This window comes from Oncorhynchus gorbuscha, linkage group LG16, assembly GCF_021184085.1.
Source record: "Oncorhynchus gorbuscha isolate QuinsamMale2020 ecotype Even-year linkage group LG16, OgorEven_v1.0, whole genome shotgun sequence".
NCBI classification, from domain to species: domain Eukaryota; kingdom Metazoa; phylum Chordata; class Actinopteri; order Salmoniformes; family Salmonidae; genus Oncorhynchus; species Oncorhynchus gorbuscha.
In genome coordinates, this window is record NC_060188.1 from 84,951,224 (window position 1) to 84,978,014 (window position 26,791).

Genomic DNA, 26,791 nt, shown 5'->3' on the forward strand with positions numbered 1-26,791 from the left:
TGGGGAGAGTTATCATCCTGCCTGGATATAATACTAGGATTAACAGGAGGTACTGGGGAGAGTTATCATCCTGCCTGGATATAATACTAGGATTAACAGGAGGTACTGGGGAGAGTTATCATCCTGCCTGGATATAATACTAGGATTAACAGGAGGTACTGGGGAGAGTTATCATCCTGCCTGGATATAATACTAGGATTAACAGGAGGTACTGGGGAGAGTTATCATCCTGCCTGGATATAATACTAGGATTAACAGGAGGTACTGGGGAGAGTTATCATCCTGCCTGGATATAATACTATATAATACTAGGATTAACAGGAGGTACTGGGGAGAGTTATCATCCTGCCTGGATATAATACTAGGATTAACAGGAGGCACTGGGGAGATAAGGCTTGTTGGAGACAACAGGCACACTAACAGACCAGTACAGTCACAATATATGAATGCTATTCAAAGGTTTTGACTTGGTTCTATGTAGTGATCAATTCAAACACACACGCACGCAGCCATGAACCCACGTGCACACCCTAACACGGAGGTCGCACACAAACACAGACTGACATACACACACAGTTATATTGGATCCTAAATCCTACTGTGATAACTGATTAGGCAAATTCACAGTGGATTTAATAGAGGGAAAAGTGGAGAGAGAGAGAGACAGAGACAGAGAGACAGACAGAACGAGAGAGAGAGAGAAAGAGTGAGAGAGCGAGAGAGAGGGAGAGAGAGCGAGAGAGAGAGCGAGAGAGACAGAAAGAACGAGACAGAGAGAGAACGAGAGAGAGAGAGAACGAGAGAGAGAGCGAGACAGAGAGAAAGAAAGAGAGAAAGAGAGAGAAGAGAGAAAGAGAGTAAAGAGAGTAAAGAGAGTAAGAGAGAGAGAAAAGAGAGAAAGAGAGTAAAGAGAGAAAGAGAGTAAAGAGAGAAAGAGAGTAAAGAGAGAAAGAGATTAAAGAGAGTAAAGAGCATTAGTGTGATCTCTTTGAAGTGTCCATCCAGAACATGGTGCTGTACACTAAATCCCTTCCCACGGTCACAGAGCTGAACTAATGGTCCCACACACACAAACAGACACAGGTCTACACAGACACACCAACCCTGTGTAACACAATCCATGTGCTAAATCACAGCCCGATCATGCCTCAGAAATGGAAGTAGAGTAGACTGTAGCCTGGGAAAGCACATGAGGACAAGTTCCAGACCACTCACAGCTCCACAGGCACAGCAGGACTAGGCAGCCTGCACTATCTGCACTATAGTCTAGATAGAATTTATGTGCATTCCCGGTAATACACTCGTGTCCCCTGTAGACCGGCTCGTACATAAAGCATTCTCCATTCAGGCTGCATGGGCGTAATTTTCCTCCTTAACTAGCTTTAATGGCGAGCCGTCTGGAAAAACAAAAAGGGAAAATATGCCTAATAGAAGACAATTTGTTGTGTTTTTTAATGTGGTGTGCAACATCCGTTTTTTTTTGACGGAGTGTTAAAAACATACATACATACATACATACACATATATATATATACATACATACACATATATATATATACATACATACACATATATATATATATACATACACATATATATTGTGGAAGGACCACTAGAGGGCAGGCTGGGCTCATGGATAGTAGCCCAACAAAGCATGGGAGACCAGGTAACCAGAGTCAATTAAGCACAGCTGAAGGTACTAATGAGATACTCTCCTTCCCCTATAAGAGAGAGAATGGAACCAACAGAGAGGGGGAAAACTATCTCTGGAAGATGGCTACCGAGAGAGAGAAGCTGTGCTGAAAGAACCAGGAAGATGGTGACAAACCCATGATTTATGTTTGTTGTAGTTTAAAGATTATCCTATTGTTTGTAGATTAAAGATTATCCTATTGTGTTGGAGAAGAAGATGTGTTTTTTTTTTTTCCTTGGAAGATTTTTCATTGATTATGTTAATGTTTTTGTTGACAAAATACCCTCAATAGAGAACCGTGTTCAATCAGAAAAACCTACTCCTGACTCGTTTATTCCACCTTCCCGCTTTAGAGTGACGCCTAATTACTTGGTACGCTCACATTGGTGGAGGATGCAGGCATTAGGTGGACGAGTGACACAAGGATAAGTGAGTAAATTAATATTCTTCCAGAAGACCCGGAGGAACCATTCAAGAACGATGGATAACGCCCTACTACAACAATTGATCACGGCACAGCAGACAACCATAGAACTCCTGCAACAACAGCTGAGTCGATCGAGAAGAACCTAGAGTTAGGCCAAGAGCGGCTGCTCACGCCATCTTATCTCGTCTCTCCAAGGAGGATGATATTGAGGCCTTCCTCATGACCTTGAAAGGACGGCCACCTTGGAAGAGTGGCCGCCCACAAATGGGACCTTCCCGCTAGCACATTGGAAGAGTGGCCGCCCACAGAATGGGCTAGCGCATTAGCTCCTCTTTTGACCGGGGTGGCTCAGGAAGCCTATTTTGACCTGGATTCCCGCGAAGCTGCGGACTATGGGCGACTAAAAACCGAGATCCTGTCCCGGTACCAGCTGACTGCCAGAGATAGGGCTGTAAAGTTCCATCAATGGACCTATACAGCTGATCAACCCGTTCGTGCCCAGATCTTCGCCTTAATACGACTGACAAAACAGTGGCTAGAACCTGGAAAGGGAGTAGGACATGTGATAGAGACTCTCGTAGTGGACAAGATATTGAGAGAATTACCCAGTGACTTAAAAGGGTTGTGGGGCAAGCCAACCCGTTGTCAGCCGACGAAATAGCCCAGGCGGTGGAAACATATCGGTCTACAGGGGAGTTGTTAAAAAGTGACAAGGAGGAACGGAAGGAGTCGTCAATCCCGTACCACGACTCACCCGGCTTGCCCGCCACCGAAACGTCCAAGCCCCCGGAGGTGGGAGAAGTCAGCCACCAGTCAGCCACCACAGCCGGGTCGGTGTTATAAGTGTCAGTCTCCCAACCATTATGCCCCAGAATGTCCTAGCAAGGATGAGCCCATGGTCACAGAGTCGTCACTGCCTACCCCCACACATCCCGTTTTGAGGGGGCAGGATCAACACTGTTGGTTAGCAGAGATAGCCCCAGCCTCAGAGATTCCGGTGCGAGTTGAAGGACAAGATGTGGTAGCTATTCTCGACTCGGGAAGTATGGTTACGTTAGTAGAGGAGCGGATGGTGACCTCCGCAACACTGCTACCAGACAAAGTAGCCGTATCCTGTATCCATGGAGACACCCACTATTACCCCACTGTGAATCTGCCTATTCTCACTCCAAAAGGAAGGTGTACAGTCAGGGCAGGGAAAGTGCCCCAGCTGAAGGTGCCATTATTGATCGGGAGAGACTGTCCCCTATATAAGGAGCTTCGGCAGATGACGTTATGCACGGGAATAAGGGGGACAGGAAAGAAGAGAATCTCCAAGCCCGAGGTAGTAGTACGTCCTCGTCCTCTACTGCAGAGGAAGAAATAGCGACCCAACGTTTACGACAGATATTCCAGGAAACCACCGATGAAGACACCTGTGAAGGGTTATACACAACGCAGGAAGGAAGGAGCAACCAGGCACTAAGGGATATATTTGAAGCTCCATCCGAGGAGGGAACCTGGAAGGGATTCTCCTCGGTCTCCCCTGATGGGGATGTGGAACAACCTCCACATCCCTCTACTGAGGTTGACCTGCCCCAGGAATTAAAGGGACAGTTCGGCACCTCGCAGCATAGAGACCCAGACCTAAGGGAGGCCATGAGGAAGGTGAAGGTGATCGATGGGAGGAACGTCGACGGATCAGGTGAGCCCCTCTTCCTTACTATGCAATCAGGCGGGGTCTCTTATACTGGGTCGTACGACGAAGGGGGGAAAACCAGGAATTACTAATGGTGCCTAGACCCTACAGGGATACAGTTCTACAGTTAGCCCATTCCCACGTCCTAGGAGGACACCTGGCACGAGACAAGACTATTGACAGAATCATGCAGAGATTCTATTGGCCCCGTGTCACCCGAGATGTGGCCAGGTATTGTAAGACGTGTGATCAATGTCAACGTACAGCCCCAAGGCCACACCTACGTAACCCTTTGATTCCTCTCCCCATCATAGAGACTCCCTTTGAACGCATAGCTATGGACCTCGTAGGACCCCTCCCAAAATCCGCCAGAGGACACGAGTACATCCTAGTGGTTATAGATTATGCTACCAAGTTCCCGGAGGCCATACCCCTGCGTAACATGTCGTCAAAGGGAATTGCCAAGGAATTATTCCTGATGTTCTCTCGTGTGGGCCTTCCCAAGACGATCTTAACCGATCAAGGAACCCCGTTCATGTCCCGGTTGATGAAGGACTTGTGTCGGTTATATCAGGTTCAACAGATACGTACAAGCATATTCCACCCTCAAACAGATGGGTTGTGTGAACGCTTGAACAAAACAATTAAAAGCATGTTGAGAAGAGTGGTGTCCCGAGACGGGAAAAACTGGGACATGCTCCTCCCACACTTAATGTTTGCCCTGCGAGAAGTACCTCAGGCATCCACTGGATTCTCGCCGTTTGAATTGCTCTATGGCAGACCCTGTCGAGGAATCCTCGACTTAGCCAAGGAGACCTGGGAGACCCAACCATGCCCCTTTCGATCCACAATAGAACACGTTACCCTGATGAGAGACCGCCTGTCAGCAGTGTGGCCCATAGTCAAGGAGCATATGGAGAAGGCCCAAAGGACCCAAGGCCGGGCCTATGATAAATCTGCGACCCCCGTGAGTTCACCGTGGGAGAGAAAGTGATGGTGCTTGTGCCCACGGCCGAACATCGCTTGCTGGCGCAGTGGAGGGGGCCCTACGAGGTAATGAAAAGGGTCTCACCGGTCAATTACCTCATCAAGCAACCTGACAGGAGGAAGAAGGTCCAACTCTATCACATAAACCTGCTGAAGACGTACCATGGACGAGAGGAGGAGGTGGCTTTGATGGCCCTGGAGGGCAAAGAAAAAGAGGCTCTACCACAGGTGCGCCGTGGCCAAACTCTCCTACCGGAGCAGTCAAGACAGCTAGATAAGCTGATTATGAACTTTGGTCGAGTATTCTCTCCATTCCCAGGACAAACAGATGTCCTGTTCCACCATATCCACACTGAACCCGGCAAGAAAGTGCATATCCGCCCTTACAGGATTCCTGAGGCTCGCCGAGTCATCGCTAAGAAAGAGGTGAGGGAGATGTTGAGGATGGGCGTGATCGAGCCCTCGACGAGCGAGTGGTCCAGTCCCATAGTCCTGGTCCCCAAAGCCGATGGTAGTATGAGACTCTGCAACGACTTTAGGGGCGTGAATGCCATCTCTACATTCGATGCGTATCCCATGCCCCGTGTGGATGAACTCTTGGAGCGCTTAGGAAAGGCCAAGTTCATCACTACCCTGGATTTGACGAAGGGATATTGGCAAGTGCCGGTGGCTCCGGAGGATCGCTCAAAGACTGCCTTCGCCACCCCAGAGGGGCTTTTCCAGTATGTGAGGATGCCCTTCGGACTGCACGGAGCCGCTGCAACCTTCCAACGCCTCATGGATGCCATTCTACGCCCCCATCAAGAGTATGCAGCGGCGTACATAGACGATGTGGTCATCCACAGCGAGGACTGGGATAGTCACCTCCTGCGATTACGGGCGGTGCTCGTGAGTTTGGAAGCCACAGGGTTGACAGCCAATCCAAATAAATGCTGCCTGGGCCTGTCCGAAGCGGAATACCTGGGGTATACCGTGGGGAATGGGAAAATACGCCCGCAGGCAGAGAAGACCAGGGCAATTCGTGACTGGCCTCGACCCCGGACCAAGCGAGACGTTCGGGCCTTCTTAGGGATAACAGGATATTATCGCCGTTTTATCCCGGGATATGCAACCATTGCCAACCCCTCACAAACCTCATCAGGAAAAACCTGCCAAACCAGGTAGAGTGGAAAGACGAGGCGGAAGAGGCCTTTCAATTGTTAAAAGATGGCCTGTGTTCTGATCCCGTTCTACAGGCTCCGGACTTCTCACAAGAGTTCATTGTGCAGGTCGACGCCTCGGATACCGGGCTCGGGGCCGTACTAGCTCAGGGTGAAGGTGAAGCAGAGAAGCCGATTCTCTTCATTAGTAGGAAACTCAGCGATCGGGAACAGAGGTATGCGACCGTAGAGAAAGAGGCCTTAGCCATCAAGTGGGCCCTCGATTATCTCCGGTACTACCTACTGGGTCGGAGGTTTGCATTAGTTACTGACCATGCGCCCCTCGCGTGGATGGCTGGTAAGAGAAACAATAACAACAGAATAGCCAGATGGTTTTTGTCTTTACAACCGTTCTCTTTCCATGTCATCCACAGGGCCGGATCGAGGAACGGGAATGCAGACGCTGTCCCGACGCGACCAAGACGGTGCGTCTGGCGCCCGACCCTCCGGTTCGGTCCTGGGGGGAAGGTATGTGGAAGGACCACTAGAGGGCAGGCTGGGCTCATGGATAGTAGCCCAACAAAGCATGGGAGACCAGGTAACCAGAGTCAATTAAGCACAGCTGAAGGTACTAATGAGATACTCTCCTTCCCCTATAAGAGAGAATGGAACCAACAGAGAGGGGGAAAACTATCTCTGGAAGATGGCTACCGAGAGAGAGAAGCTGTGCTGAAAGAACCAGGAAGATGGTGACAAACCCATGATTTATGTTTGTTGTAGTTTAAAGATTATCCTATTGTGTTCTTGTTTCATCTGGAGAAGAAGATGTGTTTTTTTTCCTTGGAAGATTTTTCATTGATTATGTTAATGTTTTTGTTGACAAAATACCCTCAATAGAGAACCGTGTTCAATCAGAAAAACCTACTCCTGACTCGTTTATTCCACCTTCCCGCTTTAGAGTGACGCCTAATTACTTGGTACGCTCACAATATATATACACATACACATATATATACATACACACATATATATACATACACACACATATATATATATACACACACATATATATATATACACACACATATATATACACACACATATATATACACACACATATATATACACACACATATATATACACACACATATATATACATACACATATATATACATACACATATATATACATACACATATATATACATACACATATATATACATACACATATATATACATACACATATATATACATACACATATATATACATACACATATATATACATACACATATATATACACATACACATACATATACATATACATACATACTTTCAGAAAACACCAGTATACATACAGATTAAATTACACGTTATACAGAGACCTTAATTGATTGTTTTTACAGCTTTCTTATTGGAAAAATGTAGACTGGTCTTAATGTACTGCTAGAAGTACTTATAGAAACAAGGAACACTGGGATTTTTATTAGTCAATTGACATTTTATGAATCAGACATTTTTGCAATTAGCACAATTACATTTAAGAGGTAAGATTGTTTTACTTGATCCTTATTATAATTAAGGAAACCGAGCAACACATTCTCCCATAAACAACAACAAAAGTAATCAAGAATATAATGAATTATAAAAAAATAAAAATATCTTTCCATAATCTCTTTACATGTAGATGGTGCCAAAATGAAATATCTTTCCATAATCTCTTTACATGTAGATGGTGCCAAAATGAAATATCTTTCCATAATCTCTTTACATGTAGATGGTGCCAAAATGAAATATCTTTCCATAATCTCTTTACATGTAGATGGTGCCAAAATAAAATCAAAACTGTTTCTGGATGCTCAACACAAAAAGTTCATGCTGATTTGAATGATTTGCTACTGTAGGTAATACTTCTGAATAAGTCTGAATGAGACCTGTTTGACCTTGTTAACAAGCAGGTATTAGTGTTGGAATAACCAAACCCTTTTCCAACAGATATTATTGACAAATGTATTCCAGTAAGTTGTGTTATAAGGAATAGAACATAAAGACATATTGTTCTGGGAGAGCAAGAAGAAACACATGTTTCCTAATGGCCACAACCCCATGTTTCCTCTCTCTCTCACACACAGTGTTAATGACAGATAAACATGCATGAACACACACACACAGACACACACACCAAACAACCTGTGTGAAGCTACAGTCGCCACAATAAGGATTAGCCACAATAGTGTAATATTCTCTGTATTTCAAGGAGCAACAGAAAACGGACTACACACATATGAAGTCTTTATCTTGCTGGAAATGAACCTCCCAGAAAATACAGCAGACGCTTCCATGCTCTGGTCACGAACTCACATTGCTAAAAGGGTCATTTTACTGCATGATCCTTTTAGACAGAGACACAGAGAGACAGAGATACAGAGAGACAGAGAGACAGAGACACAGAGAGACAGACAGAGAGACAGAGAGAGACAGAGACAGAGACACAGAGAGAGAGACAGAGACACAGAGAGAGAGACAGAGACACAGAGAGAGAGACAGAGACACAGAGAGAGAGACAGAGACACAGAGAGAGAGACAGAGACACAGAGAGAGAGACAGAGACAGAGACACATAGAGACAGAGACACATAGAGACAGAGAGACAGAGAGAGACAGAGACAGAGAGAGACAGAGAGAGACACAGAGAGACAGAGACAGAGACACAGAGAGACAGAGACAGAACAGATACACAGAGAGACAGAGACAGAGACAGAGACAGAGACACAGAGAGACAGAGAGACAGAGACAGACAGAGACAGAGACAGAGAGACAGAGAGACAGAGACACAGAGAGAAAGAGAGACAGAGGGACAGAGAGAGACAGAGACACAGAGACAGAGACACAGAGAGACAGAAACAGAGACACAGAGACAGAGACACAGAGACAGAGAGACACAGAGAGACAGAGACACAGAGAGACAGAGACACACAGACACAGAGACACGGAGAGACAGAGACACGGAGAGACAGAGACAGACACAGAGAGACAGAGACAGAGAGAGACAGAGAGACAGAGAAAGACAGAGAGACAGAGAGACAGAGAGAGACAGAGACACAGAGACACAGAAACAGAGACAGAGAGAGACAGAGAGACAGAGAGACAGAGAGACAGAGAGACAGAGAGACAGAGACACAGAGACACAGAGACAGAGAGACAGAGACAGAGACAGAGACAGAGACAGAGACACAGAGACAGAGACACAGAGACAGAGAGACACAGAGACAGAGAGACACAGAGAGACAGAGACACAGAGAGACAGAGACACAGAGAGACAGAGACACAGAGAGACAGAGACACGGAGAGACAGAGACAGAGAGAGACAGAGAGACAGAGAGAGACAGAGAGACAGAGACACAGAGAGACAGAGAGACAGAGAGAGACAGAGACACAGAGAGACACAGAGAGACACAGAGAGACAGAGACACAGAGAGACAGAGACACAGAGAGACAGAGAGACAGAGAGACAGAGACACAGAGAGACAGAGAGACAGAGAGACAGAGACAGAGACACAGAGACAGAGAGACAGAGAGACAGAGACAGAGAGACAGAGACACAGAGAGACAGAGACAGAGAGACAGACACAGAGAGACAGAGACAGAGAGACAGACACAGAGAGACAGAGACACAGAGACAGAAACAGAGACAGAGAGAGACACAGAGACAGAAACAGAGAGACAGAGAGACAGAGACAGAGAGACAGAGAGACAGAGAGACAGAGAGACAGAGAGACAGAGAGACAGAGAGACAGAGAGACAGAGAGACAGAGAGACACAGACACAGAGAGACACAGACACAGACACAGAGAGACAGAGAGAGACAAAGACTGTCAATGAACACTGTCAAATTTGGGGAAACTATTGCAAATGTAAATGAGTGTTAAAGGCCAAATTTGAAGTTACTGTCTTGTAGTGAATGAAAACAGGGGTAAATATCTGTTATTTATAATATGTGATTAATACTAATCATGTGTACTGATACCAAATGAAAGATATAAAATCATTAACCCAATCAATAAAATGTAATGTTATACAAATAATGTATATAACGAGAAACTGCTGGCAATTTGATCATGACTCCTACTTCATAATATTAATGAGCTATTTATTTATTGTTCTTTATAATTCACCATATATGGAACATTGTTATGTTTTGTTTGGATGAAAATGTGATTTGCAATGAAAGAAAAGTAGAGATGTGCCATCCAGTGAAAATAGGACAGCAGAGAACACATTTGTGTCATGAGTTTACATGTTGATATTTGGTTCGTGTGATATGTTGTATGTGTTGTAAATATATATATATAATTATAATGTAAACAATTGTTGAATTCACAGTTCGCCTTCAAAATAAACGTCCACAATTGAAACTGATCCAAACGGAAACTAATTGTGGAATAATGTCACATTTGGACTAGATAATGGTCAACAAGTTTGGAATGTTGTTATATAACTTAAATAAATACAATAAGTAATTCATTTGACAATAAACTCATTTCTAATCCCACTGTGGATTTATTAGACTGCATAATTACGTTGGAGGCATACAGCCTTATCTACGAAGAGAGCGTCTGCTAAATGACTTAAATGTAAATGTAAAATGTAAATGAGTATGAGATGGGTATCAGCCTACTCAGTGACACCTACAGATTACAATTCCAAAGAGTTTACACAAATATTAGCGTCTTCGCTCTGAAACCACCGTGACATGAGCCACATGAGCTCACCAGTAAAACAAAACAACAAGACACTTTATAAACACAGGTTGATTCTGACAATAAGGGGGCTCTCTGTGTCTAGCCTAATGACAAAATAATGTATTCAACAGCCTTGCATATAAATCACAGAAATGAGGCGATGTCATAGACTTCTAAAACAAATAAAGAGTTGTTCTCACCCAACCATGGTTCGCGAAGAGTTCAGCTGTAGACGAATCAATTCCTCAACTTTCTCTTCCTCTTTTCCCCGGGAACTTTCTGCAAGTGATCGGCCGTTTAAATCGGGTTTGAATAGTGAACAGTGGATGTTTGAGACGACAACTCCCTTTAAATCGGGCGAGACGATACCAGAGAGGAAGAGACAGGCCCAACTCAGCAGAAACTCTGTCTCCCTCCAGCAGGTGGCGTATTTTCCTTGTTTTGCCCACCAAGCAAGGAGTTTTTGGATGGAGTTCAATGAGAGTGTCGAATTTGGTCAACAAAAAAATGAATTTCTTATTTGCTATACGTGAGGTTTATTTGATCTAATATACGTTTTGTAATGCTTAAGTTGTTACTGGTACACTGATATATGTAGGATACTTGACATCCCGGCAACCTTGAGAAAAAAAGTTATATCGGTGTTGTCTAGAGATGGCTATGCATATTCATGATGAGGCTAGTAGCATATCATCTCTCTCCATTGAAAACAGGCGGTTGACGTCAACAACCCTGATTGAATATTCAAAAAAGGATCACCATTTTGTATTTAACCTTCATTTAACAGACAATAAGTTAAGAAAAAAACCTTATTTACAATGACAGCCTACGCCGACCAAACAACGCTGGGCCAATTGTGTGCTGCCCTATGGGGCTGCCATTGTGCTAGTTGTGATACAGCCTGGATTCGAACCAGGGTGACTGTAGTGACACCTCTAGCATGAGATGCAGTGCCTTAGACCGCTGCACCACTCGGGAGCCCAATAATGAGATGTATCCCCCCAATCCAAAGAAAGGATAGGCGGGAGCTAGACAGCACGCCGTGCTGCTTTGTGGACACCGACTCCCATTGTTTGGATGGAGAGACATGTAGCTGGTCAGTATATCCATCATCTTTGGCTATATGGACATGCCTGGTGTCCAAATTGATGATTTATGTTGCGCAGTTGAGAGTCGAGTGGAGACGAATGGATTCCGATGCATAAACGAACCAATGATATCCCCTTGAATGGATTTGGGTGGGTAAATGAACCAATGATATCGCTGTATTTAGTGAAGGCGGAAGTTCAGAACTGTAGACTTGGAATTGAAGCTGGCACCTCATCGCTGGGAGACATGGGTCCTGGATAACGAGAATCTTCATGGAGAAGCTGTAACAATAGAAGACAAGCATGGAGAGGATAGAGATAGAAGAGAAGCATGGAGAGGCCGTAGATAGAAGAGAAGCATGGAGAGGCCAGAGATAGAAGAGAAGCATGGAGAGGCCGTAGATAGAAGAGAAGCATGGAGAGGCCAGAGATAGAAGAGAAGCATGGAGAGGCCAGAGATAGAAGAGAAGCATGGAGAGGCCAGAGATAGAAGAGAAGCATGGAGAGGCCATAGATAGAAGAGAAGCATGGAGAGGATAGAGATAGAAGAGAAGCATGGAGAGGATATAGATAGAAGAGAAGCATGGAGAGGCCAAAGATAGAAGAGAAGCATGGAGAGGCCAGAGATAGAAGAGAAGCATGGAGAGGCCAGAGATAGAAGAGAAGCATGGAGAGGCCAGAGATAGAAGAGAAGCATGGAGAGGCCAGAGATAGAAGAGAAGCATGGAGAGGATAGAGATAGAAGAGGAGCATGGAGAGGCCAGAGATAGAAGAGAAGCATGGAGAGGCCAGAGATAGAAGAGAAGCATGGAGAGGCCAGAGATAGAAGAGAGCATGGAAAGGATAGAGATAGAAGAGAGCATGGAGAGGCCAAAGATAGAAGAGAGGCATGGAGAGGCCAGAGATAGAAGAGAAGCATGGAGAGGATAGAGATAGAAGAGAAGCATGGAGAGGCCAGAGATAGAAGAGAGGCATGGAGAGGCCAGAGATAGAAGAGAAGCATGGAGAGGCCAGAGATAGAAGAGAGGCATGGAGAGGCCAGAGATAGAAGAGAGCATGGAAAGGATAGAGATAGAAGAGAAGCATGGAGAGGATAGAGATAGAAGAAAAACATGGAGAGGCCAGAGATAGAAGAGAAGCATGGAGAGGATAGAGATAGAAGAGAGGCATGGAGAGGCCAGAGATAGAAGAGAAGCATGGAGAAGCCAGAGATAGAAGAGAAGCATGGAGAGGCCAGAGATAGAAGAGAAGCATAGAGAGGCCAGAGATAGAAGAGAAGCATGGAGAGGCCAGAGATAGAAGAGAAGCATGGAGAAGCCAGAGATAGAAGAGAAGCATGGAGAGGCCAGAGATAGAAGAGAAGCATGGAGAGGATAGAGATATAAGAGAAGCATGGAGAGGCCAGAGATAGAAGAGAAGCATGGAGAGGCCAGAGATAGAAGAGAAGCATGGAGAGGCCAGAGATAGAAGAGAAGCATGGAGAGGCCAGAGATAGAAGAGAAGCATGGAGAGGCCAGAGATAGAAGAGAAGCATGGAGAGGGCAGAGATAGAAGAGAAGCATGGAGAGGCCAGAGATAGAAGAGAAGCATGGAGAGGCCAGAGATAGAAGAGAAGCATGGAGAGGCCAGAGATTGAAGAGAAGCATGGAGAGGCCAGAGATAGAAGAGAAGCATGGAGAGGCCAGAGATTGAAGAGAAGCATGGAGAGGATAGAGATAGAAGAGAAGCATGGAGAGGCCAGAGATTGAAGAGAAGCATGGAGAGGCCAGAGATTGAAGAGAAGCATGGAGAGGCCAGTCTTGTAAATTGGCTAAGGAACAGAAGTTCAGTTTTAGAGAAAAACCATCAGTGCAAGCTCTGCAAGCAATATAGTGGATGAAGGCACAGCATGAGTGTGGTGAACGGATAGACGGTCTTATAGACAGTTAGGAAGAAGGAGAAGAGCCAAGTACAAACTGTATCCTGCTGTCTCTGATGGTTAGGAAATGTATCCTGACGAGAGTGAGGATGAAGGACCTATGGTGGCAGGTGTGGTGAAGACCTCTGAATCCGAGCTTCGCCCTGATGGTCATGCAAAGGATGATTCGGGCCCAGTGGGAGTGACATTTTTGGAGAAAGTGGATCCATGCCTTTTGGCTGATCCATATGTAGGTTCAGGCTGGGTGGAACATAAGTTGGGTACTGTTCAAATCGGAGAAGGTCCAAGTGGACTTTATGATTTTATGTTTATTAACCTTTATTTAAACAGGGGAACAAAGCTGAGACAGTTTCTCTCTTACAGTTGGGCCCTGTGATACAACAATAAAAACAACACAGCAATTAATAAGAATTTAAAACCAAACAAAATCAAAACATATAAAAAGTACAAGATGGATATTAAAATTATTAAAATAAATAAACTGCTATAAGAAAAACACACATTACAAAAAATAATCACAGTTTATAATAACTGTCTTGTCTGATTACACACACCTGGTTCCCTTTTCCCCTGATCAGTATGTTATATATGCGCCCTCTGTTCCCTCTCTTTGTCGGTTATTGTTCCCGTGTCCGTTGGTGGTGTGAGTACCTATGCGTTGGTGGTGTGAGTACCTATGCGTTGGTGGTGTGAGTACCTATGCGTTGGTGGTGTGAGTACCTATGCGTTGGTGGTGTGTGTACCTATGCGTTGGTGGTGTGAGTACCTATGCGTTGGTGGTGTGAGTACCAATGCATTGGTGGTGTGAGTACCGATGCATTGGTGGTGTGAGTACCTATGCGTTGGTGCAGCTGTTATGCTGTGTGCTTTATATAGACACGGCATCGTCCCGTGTCGTTCAACGAGGTTTACCCTCGCTCTTTTGTTTGGGTACAGCCCAGTGTTTTTGTATACATGTTTGTTTTGGGTGTATTATAAAACCTTATTGTGTGTTCCTGCACCTGTCTCCAAATCCTTTATACCAGCGTGACAGCTGTTTAACCTAACTCTGAGTGAATCCGGGGCATCTCTAGCATGTCCTGTGACAGAGTCTGATAAATACTGTTTAACCTAACTCTGAGTGAATCCGGGGCATCTCTAGCACTAGCATGTCCTGTGACCGAGTCTGATAAATACTGTTTAACCTAACTCTGAGTGAATCCGAGGCATCTCTAGCACTAGCATGTCCTGTGACCGAGTCTGATAAATACTGTTTAACCTAACTCTGAGTGAATCCGAGGCATCTCTAGCACTAGCATGTCCTGTGACAGAGTCTGATAAATACTGTTTAACCTAACTCTGAGTGAATCCGGGGCATCTCTAGCACTAGCATGTCCTGTGACCGAGTCTGATAAATACTGTTTAACCTAACTCTGAGTGAATCCGGGGCATCTCTAGCACTAGCATGTCCTGTGACCGAGTCTGATAAATACTGTTTAACCTAACTCTGAGTGAATCCGGGGCATCTCTAGCACTAGCATGTCCTGTGACCGAGTCTGATAAATACTGTTTTGCCTAACTCTGAGTGAATCCGAGGCATCTCTAGCACTAGCATGTCCTGTGACAGAGTCTGATAAATACTGTTTTGCCTAACTCCGAGTGAATCCGAGGCATCTCTAGCACTAGCATGTCCTGTGACAGAGTCTGATAAATACTGTTTAACCTAACTCTGAGTGAATCCGGGGCATCTCTAGCACTAGCATGTCCTGTGACATAGTCTGATAAATACTGTTTGACCTAACTCTGAGTGAATCCGGGGCATCTCTAGCACTAGCATGTCCTGTGACAGAGTCTGATAAATACTGTTTGACCTAACTCTGAGTGAATCCGGGGCATCTCTAGCACTAGCATGTCCTGTGACAGAGTCTGATAAATACTGTTTGACCTAACTCTGAGTGAATCCGGGGCATCTCTAGCACTAGCATGTCCTGTGACAGAGTCTGATAAATACTGTTTGACCACTGGATTGTTGAGTGAAGATAGTTAGGAAGTTTCTGTGAGACAGCTTTATAAACAACCCGTGTCTGGTCCTTCTAAAAGTCAGGGAGTCCCAGCAAACCCAAGTGTACAAAAGCCAATTATGTGTGCAAAAGTTTGCACCAGTAACAAAGCACAATGCTGCATGATACACTGCATCTAATTTCTTCACTACTGATGCTGATCCATGTATCTACAGTTGAAGTCAGAAGTTTACGTACACCTTAGCCAAATACATTTAAACTCAGTTTTTCACAATTCATTACATTTAATACTAGTAAAGGTTTCCTGTCGTAGGTCAGTTAGGATCACCACTTTATTTTAAGAATGTGAAATGTCAGAATAATAGTAGAGAGAATGATTTATTTCAGCTTTTATTTCTTTCATCACAATCCCAGTAGGTCAGAAGTTTACATACACTCAATTAGTATTTGGTAGCATTGCCTTTAAATTATTTCACTTGGGTCAAATGTTTCGGGTAGCCTTCCACAAGCTTCCCACAATAAGTTGGGTGAATGTTGTCCCATTCCTCCTCACTGAGTTGGTGTAACTGAGTCAGGTTTGTAGGCCTCCTTGCTCGCACACACTTTTTGAGTTCTGCCCAAACATTTTCTATATGGTGGAGGTCAGGGCTTTGTGATGGCCACTCCAATACCTTGACTTTGTTGTCCTTAAGCCATTTTGCCACACCTTTGGAAGTATGCTTGGGGTCATTGTCCATTTGGAAGACCCATTTGCGACCAAGCTTTATCTTCCTGACTGATGTTTTTGAGATGTTACTTCAATATATCCACATCATTTTCACTCCTCATGAATCCATCTATTTTGTGACCTGAACCAGTCCCTCCTGCAGAAAAGCACCCCCACAACAAGATGCTGCCACCCCCGTGCTTCACGGTTGGGAAGGTGTTCTTCGACCCTTTTTTTTTAAAACGATTGTCATTACGGCCAAACAGTTCTATTTTTGTTTCATCAGACCAGAGGATATTTCTCCAAAAAGTATGATATTTGTCCCCATGTGCAGTTGCAAACCATTGTCCGTCTTTTTGATGGCGGTTTTGGAGCAATGGCTTCTTCCTTGCTGAGCGGCCTTTCAGTTTATGTCGATATAGGACTCGTTTTACTGTGGATATAGATACTTTTGTACCTGTTTCCTCCAGCATCTTCACAAGGTCATTTGCTGTTGTTCTGGGAATGATCTGCTACCTTTCACACCAAAGTACGTTCATCTCTAGGAGACAGAACGCATCTCCTTCCTGAGCGGTATGACAGCTGCATGGTTCCATGGGGTTTTAACTTGCGTATTATTGTTTGTACAGATGAATGTGGTACCTTCAGGTGTTTGGAAATTGCTCCCAAGGATGAACCAGACTTGTGGAGGTCTACAATTGTTTTTCTGAGGTCTTGCCTGATTTCTTTTGATTTTCCCATGATGTCAAACAAAGAGGCACTGGGTTTGAAGGTAGGCCTTGAAATACATTCACAGGTACACCTCCAATTGACTCAAATGTTGTCAATTAGCCTATCAGAAGCTTCTAAAGCCATGACATAATTTTCTGGAATTTTCCAAGCTGTTTAAAGGCACAGTCAACTTAGTGTATGTTGTAAACTGACCCACTGGAATTGTGATACAGTGACTTATGAGTGAAATAATCAGTAAACAATTGTTGGACAAATTACTTGTGTCATGCACAAAGTAGATGTCCTAACCGAAACTATAGTTTGTTAAGAAGAAATTTGTGGAGTGGTTGAAAAACGAGTTTTAATGACTCCAACCTAAGTGTATGTAAACTTCTGACTTCAACTGTATAAAACATCCCCATAATCAAGCACGGATATAAAAGTGGCCTGTTCAATTTCCTTTCTGTGCTGTGATGACAGACAAGATTGATTTCTATTAAAAAAAAGTTTTAGAAGAGAGATTATCATCTAACCAAATTCCGAGGTATTTATTGTTGGGAACATGTTCCAAAAGAGAACCGTCATGGGTAGCAATGTTCACATTTCCCAGTTGTGTGTGTTTCTTCTGTCCAGGTGGAGCAGGGAGATTCACGTCACGAGACTATTGACAAGACCTGTGACTTGCTGTTCTCTCCGGAGTAGGGTGCCTTTGAAAGGAGTGGTTACTGGGGTGACGTTAAGTGTTGAGGTGGAGGAACTGAAATTGAAACATCCCTGTGTCTATGATGCCTGCCGTTTGGTGTGACGCAGACCCAGTGGTGAGCATTTTTGGTACTTTACATTTTTGGTGCTTTAGCTATCACCCGGGCCTGGTAGTGTAGCCAATATCTTGCTACTTCCTCATGGGGCAATAGCGGGGTGGGAGCGAAGGAGCGAATGCTCTGTGCTGTTGTGTTTTGCCGGCTTGCAGCATGCTTAATGTGTCTATGTTCATTGACGGTCAATTACTGTGAGACCAGCAGTTATTTGCTTGACAATCACCGGCTGATGACATTTCATGACTGCCAGAGCCTTATATGTACCTCATGTACCTCATGTACCTCATGTACCTCATGTACCAGAGCCTTATATGTACCTCATGTACCTCATGTACCCCATGTACCTCATGTACCAGAGCCTTACATGTACCTCATGTACCACATGTGCCGGAGTCTTACATGTACCTCATGTACCTCATGCACAAGAGCCTTACATGTACCTCGTGTACCCCATGTACATCATGTACCAGAGCCTTACATGTACCTCATGTACCAGAGCCGTACATGTACCCCATGTACCAGAGCCTTACATGTACCTCATGTACCAGACAGAGTCTTACATGTACCTCATGTACCAGAGCATTACATGTACCTCATGTATCTTGTGTACCAGAGCCTTACATGTACCTCATATACCAGAGCCTTACATGTACCTCATGTACCTCATGTACCAGAGCCTTACATGTACCTCGTGTACCAGAGTCTTACATGTACCTCATGTACCAGAGCATTACATGTACCTCATGTACCAGAGCCTTACATGTACCCCATGTACCAGAGCCTTACATGTACCTCGTGTACCAGAGCATTACATGTACCTCATGTACCAGAGCCTTACATGTACCTCATGTACCAGAGCCTTAAATGTACCTTATGTACCAGAGCCTTACATGTACCTCATGTACCTCGATTAACCAGTACCCCTGCAAATGGACTCTACTGGTACCTTGTATATTATTGTTATTTCATTGTGTTACTATTTTATCTTGAGTTTATTTAGCAAATCTTTCTTAATTTAATAATAATAATAATATTTGGGTTAGGGCGGCACTAGGCTATTGGCAGGGCGAGAGGGTACAATAACACATTACACAAATGCCTTAAGGGATATCCTCACATTTATCATTTGAACAGCTTTTTTTGTTGGTAGAGTATTTAATTGTCTTAAAATATTGTTACATTTATTTTTGTAAAGTAAGAAAATCTCTTGTTAATTTTGTTAATAAGTAGGTACAGTGCATTCAGAAAATATTCAGACCCCTCCACTTTTTCTACATTTTGTTAAGTTGTAGCCTTTTTCAAAAATTGATTAAAATGTTTTTTCTCCCCTCATCAATCAACACACAGTACCTCATAATGACAAAGCAAAAACTGGTTTTATAAGAAAGAAAAAAACGGAAATATAAAAAATAAAAAATAAAAACATCACATTTACATAAGTATTCAGACCCTTTACTCAGTACTTTGTTAAAGCAACTTTGGCAGCAATTACAGCCTTGAGTCTTATTGGGTATGACTCTACAAGCGTGTAAGAAATGTGATATTTTTAATAGCGTTTTATTTGATTTGATACCTGTAAAGAAGTCGAATATGTTGTTCCACATTGGAAAATGTAGCTCTTCAGAGAAAAGCGTTATACTCCAAGGAACTCATGTTCACAGGTTCCTCGATACTGCCACTCACTGTGACTCTTCTTCATACTAGCAGTGAAATACCCAGAACCAAGACATCTCTGCTGAATGTCCTCGGAAAAGTCAGGCACACTATTTTCTTTTAAAGGCCAGGGGAACTTACTTCTGACATTTTACAGTCTTCATAAACAAACTATAAAACCTGGTCATCAGTCTGTCTGCGCAGAGGCATCCACACAGAGGCATCCACACAGAGGCATCCACACAGAGGCATCCACACAGAGGCATCCACACAGAGGCATCCACACAGAGGCATCCACACAGAGGCATCCACACAGAGGCACTGTACATCATTAGACACAGATCTTCAGGTTGGACTCCTTGAAGAATGGGCTGAGGCAACTCAAATTAGTCATGCTTTCCCTCCCTCTCATAGAAGCTTCTATCCATGAGAAAGTAACCAATCAGGGATACTGATTATGCTGAGCTGCATTACAAACAGTGGAGCAGTTTTATCACATCCCACAATGGCAGTTTTGGTTGAAATTCAAGAAATGGTTACTCTCACCTGTTCACAGGTTCACCAGGATGAGTTTCCCTCTGAAGGTCTCTTCCACTAGAACCACAGGAGGCCATCTCAGGCAGGAAGCTGGAGTTACTGTCTGTCCCTAGGTTATCAGCTCTCTCCCAGGGGAAGCCCTCCTCACAATGCTGGGTGACCTGGGTCCCAGGCAGGGATTTCTTAGGAACCTTAGGGGTTGAAGATGGCTCTTCTGTCTGAATGTTCACCTGGCTCTGTGAGGACATGGAAACTGACTGACCAGGAACAGAAGGAAGATTCCTTCTGGCCCCACCAGTTGATGCTGTATCTGGAGATGGAACACCTTGATCAGTGGTGACTGTGTTTCCTTCAGGGACGTCTTCACAGACAAGTGACGAGGCGGTAGAGGAGGAAGCAGACCCCACAGCCTGAGCTGACATTAGCTGACTTGTCTGTGGTTTTCCTTCCTCACAGTGAGCGTGTGGGTCTTTGTGTTTACTTCTACTGAGTGATCCCCCTCTGGGGATGGGAGGCAGCCCCTGGGCCTGTTGGGTCTTTGGACCAGGACCAGCCTGGCTGGATAGAGGTGTGCCAGGCTCGTCCTGTCTGGCGCCAGGCTCGTCTTGTCTGGTGCCAGGCTCGTCCTGTCTGGAGCCAGGCTTGCTAGATAGAGCTGTGAGAAGGGGAGAGCTACAGACATGGTCCCCTCCCGGCCGCTGGCTCTGACTCCTGCCCAGCCCCGCCCCCTTCTTGGTTCCTCCTTTCACAGAATTCCCACTCTTGTCTCTCTTCCTGAGGAGGAGGCGGGGCAAGGTGCCCATGTGGGTGTAGTTGTCGCTGGAGCGGGCGTAGCTGGAGGTGCGCGGACGAGTCATATCCATGTCGTCAACAGACGTCTCCGCGGCGTCGGGGGAGGATACCACATCCAGAGCTCTGCCCCCGTCAGACTTGGAGGGAGATTTGTCTGACGATGATCCACGCCGAAAGGATAGGTTAGAGAGACTCCCAAACCACTTGAAACCTGTTGAGGGAGGGGGAGAGACAGACAGACAATGTGTCATACATTTACAGTAATACCCTGGTATTCTCTTAGTCATTTGTCTGTTCTCTTTTGTATAGTCTGTTTTGTTTAATTTTGTCACATAAACTGTTTTAAGTGCTCTAGAATGTTGAGTGTGTTCTAGAATGTTTGGAATGTACTGCATTGACCCCCTGGGCTGGGTTGTTGGATTGCAGGTGAAAGCCTGGTTCTTTTTTATAGAACTCCAGCTGTTCAAAGTTAACAATATAACATGGTCAGATTCAGAGTTGGTGTAAGATCCAGAACAGCCCCTCAATATAAACAATAGATAAACACTGGGCAGGAATGGAAACAACTTGTCTGAGGGGGTATGAGAACTTTTTTTGACAGTTTCTTTTTGACAGCTATTTCCACACTATGAGGTCGAAATAACTAACAATCTGAAATTGCGAATGTCCTTTTAGTGTAAGAGGAAAAACATTTGTGGAAATAATTACTGGAATTTCAGCCTGTTCAGGTCGGATGGAGTTTTTGGCCCACAGCATGACATCATAATCTTATATGAAGAAACCGATACGTCAACAATAACGTCTAACGTAACTGGTCCCTCTAACAGTACAACTGGCCCCAGCTTGGCCCCCCCCAGTTGAAATGGTCTAGAACCGCCACTGATTCACCCCTTGCATTTTCCACATTTCGTTGTGTTACAGCCTACATTTCAAATGGATAACATTCTCTTTTTTTACTGGCCGGCACACAATACCCCATAAAATGTCAAAGTGGAATCATGTTCCATGGGCATCAACCCCTTTGTTATGGCAAGCCTAAATAAGTTAATGAGTCAAATTTGCATAACATGTCACATAATAAGTGGCATGGACTCTGTGTGGAATAATAGTGTTTTACATGATTTTTGAATGACTACCCAATCTCTGTACCCAACAAATACAAACAGCGTCAATACACGGCTAAGATCGAGTTGTCCTACACCGGCTCTGACGCTCGTCGGATGTGGCAGGGCCTGCTAACCATTACAGACTATAAAGGGAAGCACAGCCGAGAGCTGCCCAGTGACACGAGCCTACCGGACGAGCTAAACTACTTCTATGCTCACTTCGAGGCAGATAACACTGAGACATGCATGAGAGCACCAGCTGTACCGGAAGACTGTGTGATGATGCACTCCGCAGTCAATGTGAGTAAGACCTTAAAACAGGTCAACATTCACAAGGAAACAGGGCCAAACGGATTACCAGGATGTGTACTGCAAGCATGCGCTGCCCAATTAGCAAGTGTCTTCACTCACATTTTCTACCTCTCCCCTGACCAAGTCAATAATACCAACATTTTTTAAGCAGACCACCATAGTGCCTGTGCCCAAGAACACTAAGGTGACCTCCCTAAATGAATACCGACCCGTAGCACTTATGTCTGTAGACATGAAGTGCTTCGAAAGTCTGGTCATGACTCACATCAACACCATCATCCCAGAAACCCTAGATCCACTCCAATTTGCATACCGCCCAAACAGATCCACAGATGATGCAGTCTCTATTGCACTCCACACTGCCCTTTCCCACCTGGACAGAAGGAACACCTATGTGGGAATGCTATTTATTGACTACAGCTCAGCGTTCAACACCATAGTGCCCTCAAAGCTCATCCCTAAGCTAAGGACCCTGTGACTAAACATCTCCCTCTGCAACTGGATCCTGGACTTCCTGACGGGTCACCCCCAGGTGGTAAGGGTAGGTAACAACACATCAGGGGCGGCAGGGTAGCCTAGTGGTTAGAGTTTTGGACGAGTAACTGAAAGGTTGAAAGTTCAAATCCCCAAGCTGACAAGGTACAAATCTGTCGTTCTGCCCTTGAACAGGCAGTTAACCCACTGTTCCTAGGCCGTCATTGAAAATAAGAATTTGTTCTTAACTGACTTGCCTAGTTAAATAAAGCTAAAATAAATAAATAAAAATCCTCCATGCTGATCATCAACACAGGGGCCCCTCAGGGGTGCGTGCTCAGCCCCCTCCTGTACCCCCTGTTCACTCATGACTGCACGACTCCAACACCATCATTAAATTTGCCGATGACACGACAGTGGTAGGCCTGATCACCGACAACAACAAGACAGCCTATAGGAAGGAGGTCAGAGACCTGGCCATGTGGTGCCAGGACAACAACCTCTCCCTCAACATGTAAACTAGTTATTTCTGTGTTTCATTTTCAATACATTTACTAAAATTTCTAAAGACATGTTTTCTATTTGTCATTTTGGGGTATTGTTTGTGGATGGGTGAGAAAAATAACATATTTAATCGATTTTTAATTCAGGCTGAAACACAACAAAATGTGGAATAAGTCAAGGGGTGTGAAAACTCTCTGAAGGCACTGTATGCTCTTCTTATTGAGCAAAAAAAGGGAGGATTTGCCTGCTTTTGGATACCTGTGATTTCAGAAAGGTAGGCTACTAACTTCTACAGTAATAACCGTTGTTCTCTGAACTTTCTCTAGACTCTTGTTGTCATGTATTGTCATGTTATGTCTTGTTCCTGTTCTTTCTCTTCACTTCGTTTCCCCCTGCTGGTCGTATTAGGTTACCTTCTCTTCTTTTCCTTCCCCCAGCTGTTCCTCATCTCCTCTAACTACCTCGTTTACTCTCTCCCACCTGTTCCCTTTTTTCCCTCTGATTAGGTCTCTATTTCTCTCTCTGTTTCTGCTTCTGTCTTTGTCAGATTCTCGTTTGCTTCACCCTTGTCCCATCCTGTCGTAATCTGCCTCTTCATCAGATGCTACGTGTTATCAGGTACCTCTGTCCTCTACAACCTGCGCCTACCCGGAGAGACCAGCAGTCTGTTGCCGCTAACCCTGCTATTCTCCTCTGCTGCTAGAAGGGGACTCTCCTGTAAAGATCAGAGGACATTATGATTTATTTGTCGCCCTCTCTGCGGGTTGTCTATTTTGTTAATCGATACATCTGAAGAGGATATATGTCTTCCTTGTGTTTGGACATTAAAAGACTCTGTTTCTGTTAAACCGCTTTTGGGTCCTCACTCACCCGCATAACACTTGTGTTTCTGTCCAGACCATAACTGAGAAGACTCTGATAGTTACAGAACCAGCAGAGTTAAATATTAAACAGACATGGACAGAACAGGCAGCCAGTGCTGTACTGTGAACAGGAGGGTGAGAAAGAAACTACTGGGTTGGTCTTTACTTTGTCCTCAAAGAGGCACTGGCCACACAGTAAAGGATCATTTTGTACCATGACTTTTGCAACTGTGATATCTTACCTACCATCTCTCTTCTGTGACGTAAAGAGCACATTCAAAGAGGACCTGATAACTGATGAAACTGAAGTGTTTCCTGTGTGTGCTGCTGCTGCAGTTGGTGCGTGCGTGTGTGTGTGTGTGTGTGTGTGTGTGTGTGTGTGTGTGTGTGTGTGTGTGTGTGTGTGTGTGTGTGTGTGTGTGTGTGTGTGTGTGTGTGTGTGTGTGTGTGTGTGTGTGTGTGTGTGTGTGTGTGTGTGTGTGTGTGTGTGTGTGTGTGTGTGTGTGTGTGTGTGTGTGTGTGGTATTTTCACACTTCCACCTCCTCTTCCCCTCAGTGAAGTACAGAAATAAACCTCATCAGAAATGTTCTCCATTAAACCTGGCTGAGGTATATGTCAGGACCAAAAATAGCCTATCATATATAACCTATACATATATAACCTATACATATATAACCTATACATATATAACCTATACATATATAACCTATACATATATAACCTATACATATATAACCTATACATATATAACCTATACATATATAACCTATACATATATAACCTATACATATAACCTATACATATATAACCTATACATATATAACCTATACATATATAACCTATACATATATAACCTATACATATATAACCTATACATATATAACCTATACATATATAACCTATACATATATAACCTATACATATATAACCTATACATATATAACCTATACATATATAACCTATACATATATAACCTATACATATATAACCTATACATATATAACCTATACATATATAACCTATACATATATAACCTATACATATATAACCTATACATATATAACCTATACATATATAACCTATACATATATAACCTATACATATATAACCTATACATATATAACCTATACATATATAACCTATACATATATAACCTATACATATATAACCTATACATATATAACCTATACATATATAACCTATACATATATAACCTATATTACAATGCAGTATATGATGTCTATGGTGTTGAGTCATGTATGTCCCTGCTACTTTGGTCTGTAGTCATCATGACGCATGTTATTGTAATGGTGTAGGTATAGCACCTCCTTGTAGCAGGCTAGATCAGGAGACGCTATAGCACCTCCTTGTAGCAGGCTAGATCAGGAGAAGCTATAGCACCTCCTTGTAGCAGGCTAGATCAGGAGAAGCTATAACACCTCCTTGTAGCAGGCTAGATCAGGAGAAGCTATAGCACCTCCTTGTAGCAGGCTAGATCAGGAGAAGCTATAGCACCTCCTTGTAGCAGGCTAGATCAGGAGAAGGTATAGCACCTCCTTGTAGCAGGCTAGATCAGGAGAAGCTATAGCACCTCCTTGTAGCAGGCTAGATCAGGAGAAGCTATAGCACCTCCTTGTAGCAGGCTAGATCAGGAGAAGCTATAGCACCTCGTTGTAGCAGGCTAGATCAGGAGAAGCTATAGCACCTCCTTGTAGCAGGCTAGATCAGGAGAAGCTATAGCACCTCGTTGTAGCAGGCTAGATCAGGAGAAGCTATAGCACCTCGTTGTAGCAGGCTAGATCAGGAGAAGCTATAGCACCTCCTTGTAGCAGGCTAGATCAGGAGAAGCTATAGCACCTCCTTGTAGCAGGCTAGATCAGGAGAAGTGCATTTTTTAGCATGTCCCTATTCATTTATTTATCAGTGAGAAAGCCTCATCTAGGTCAGCCTAAAAGGATAGATGAAGACATAGACACTCTAGATATGTTGTCTATCTATACTGTCTATCGCTATACTTGCGTGAGACGAGTGAGAGGAATGGCAGGTGGCTCGTCAAACAGCGCTGCTGTCCTGTCACCAACTTGACATTATCATAATAGAGGTACATTTAGTTTACGATAAACATTAATTGTCACTTTACACACACACACACACACACACACACACACACACACACACACACACACACTAAAGTGGTAAAGTGGTACAACACACACATCGTAGGCTACTCACTCAGTTTCCGTTTTCCGCTCATGTTGTGGATGTGGGGTGGTGGGATGATGTCCAACTTCAGGCTGACTGGCTGGGGGGAAGATAGCTACTGACTGGAGATCTAGAGCTGGAACCAACCTCTCCTCAAGCCGACACAGTTCAGTTCCGCTCCACGGGGCAGATGCAGAAATGCATTAGAAGCTAGCTGTGTAAACAGACCTCTGTGCTTCCTGTGTTGGGCAGTGGGGAGGAGGTGATAGAGAGGTGAGAGAGGAGCTTGAAACAGTATTAAGGCTATACAGAAGAAGTGCACCTGTGTGTGTGTGTGTGTGTGTGTGTGTGTGTGTGTGTGTGTGTGTGTGTGTGTGTGTGTGTGTGTGTGTGTGTGTGTGTGTGTGTGTGTGTGTGTGTGTGTGTGTGTGTGTGTGTGT

The 26,791-nt window shown here is 44.3% G+C and overlaps 1 protein-coding gene across 1 annotated transcript in view; it reads right to left on the reverse strand.

The window, feature by feature from the left end:
• LOC123999852 (SH2 domain-containing protein 3C-like) overlaps positions 1-26,576 on the reverse strand; it is a 160,125-nt gene extending 133,549 nt beyond the window's left edge. Inside the window, exons 1-2 of the mRNA XM_046305862.1 lie at positions 26,382-26,576; positions 20,107-21,100 (exon numbers count right to left, since the gene is read on the reverse strand). Coding sequence (XP_046161818.1) covers positions 20,107-21,100; positions 26,382-26,403 — 1,016 coding nt within the window. The 5' untranslated portion in view covers positions 26,404-26,576. The remainder of the gene's footprint in view (positions 1-20,106; positions 21,101-26,381) is intronic.
• Between the last annotated feature and the right edge of the window lie 215 nt (positions 26,577-26,791).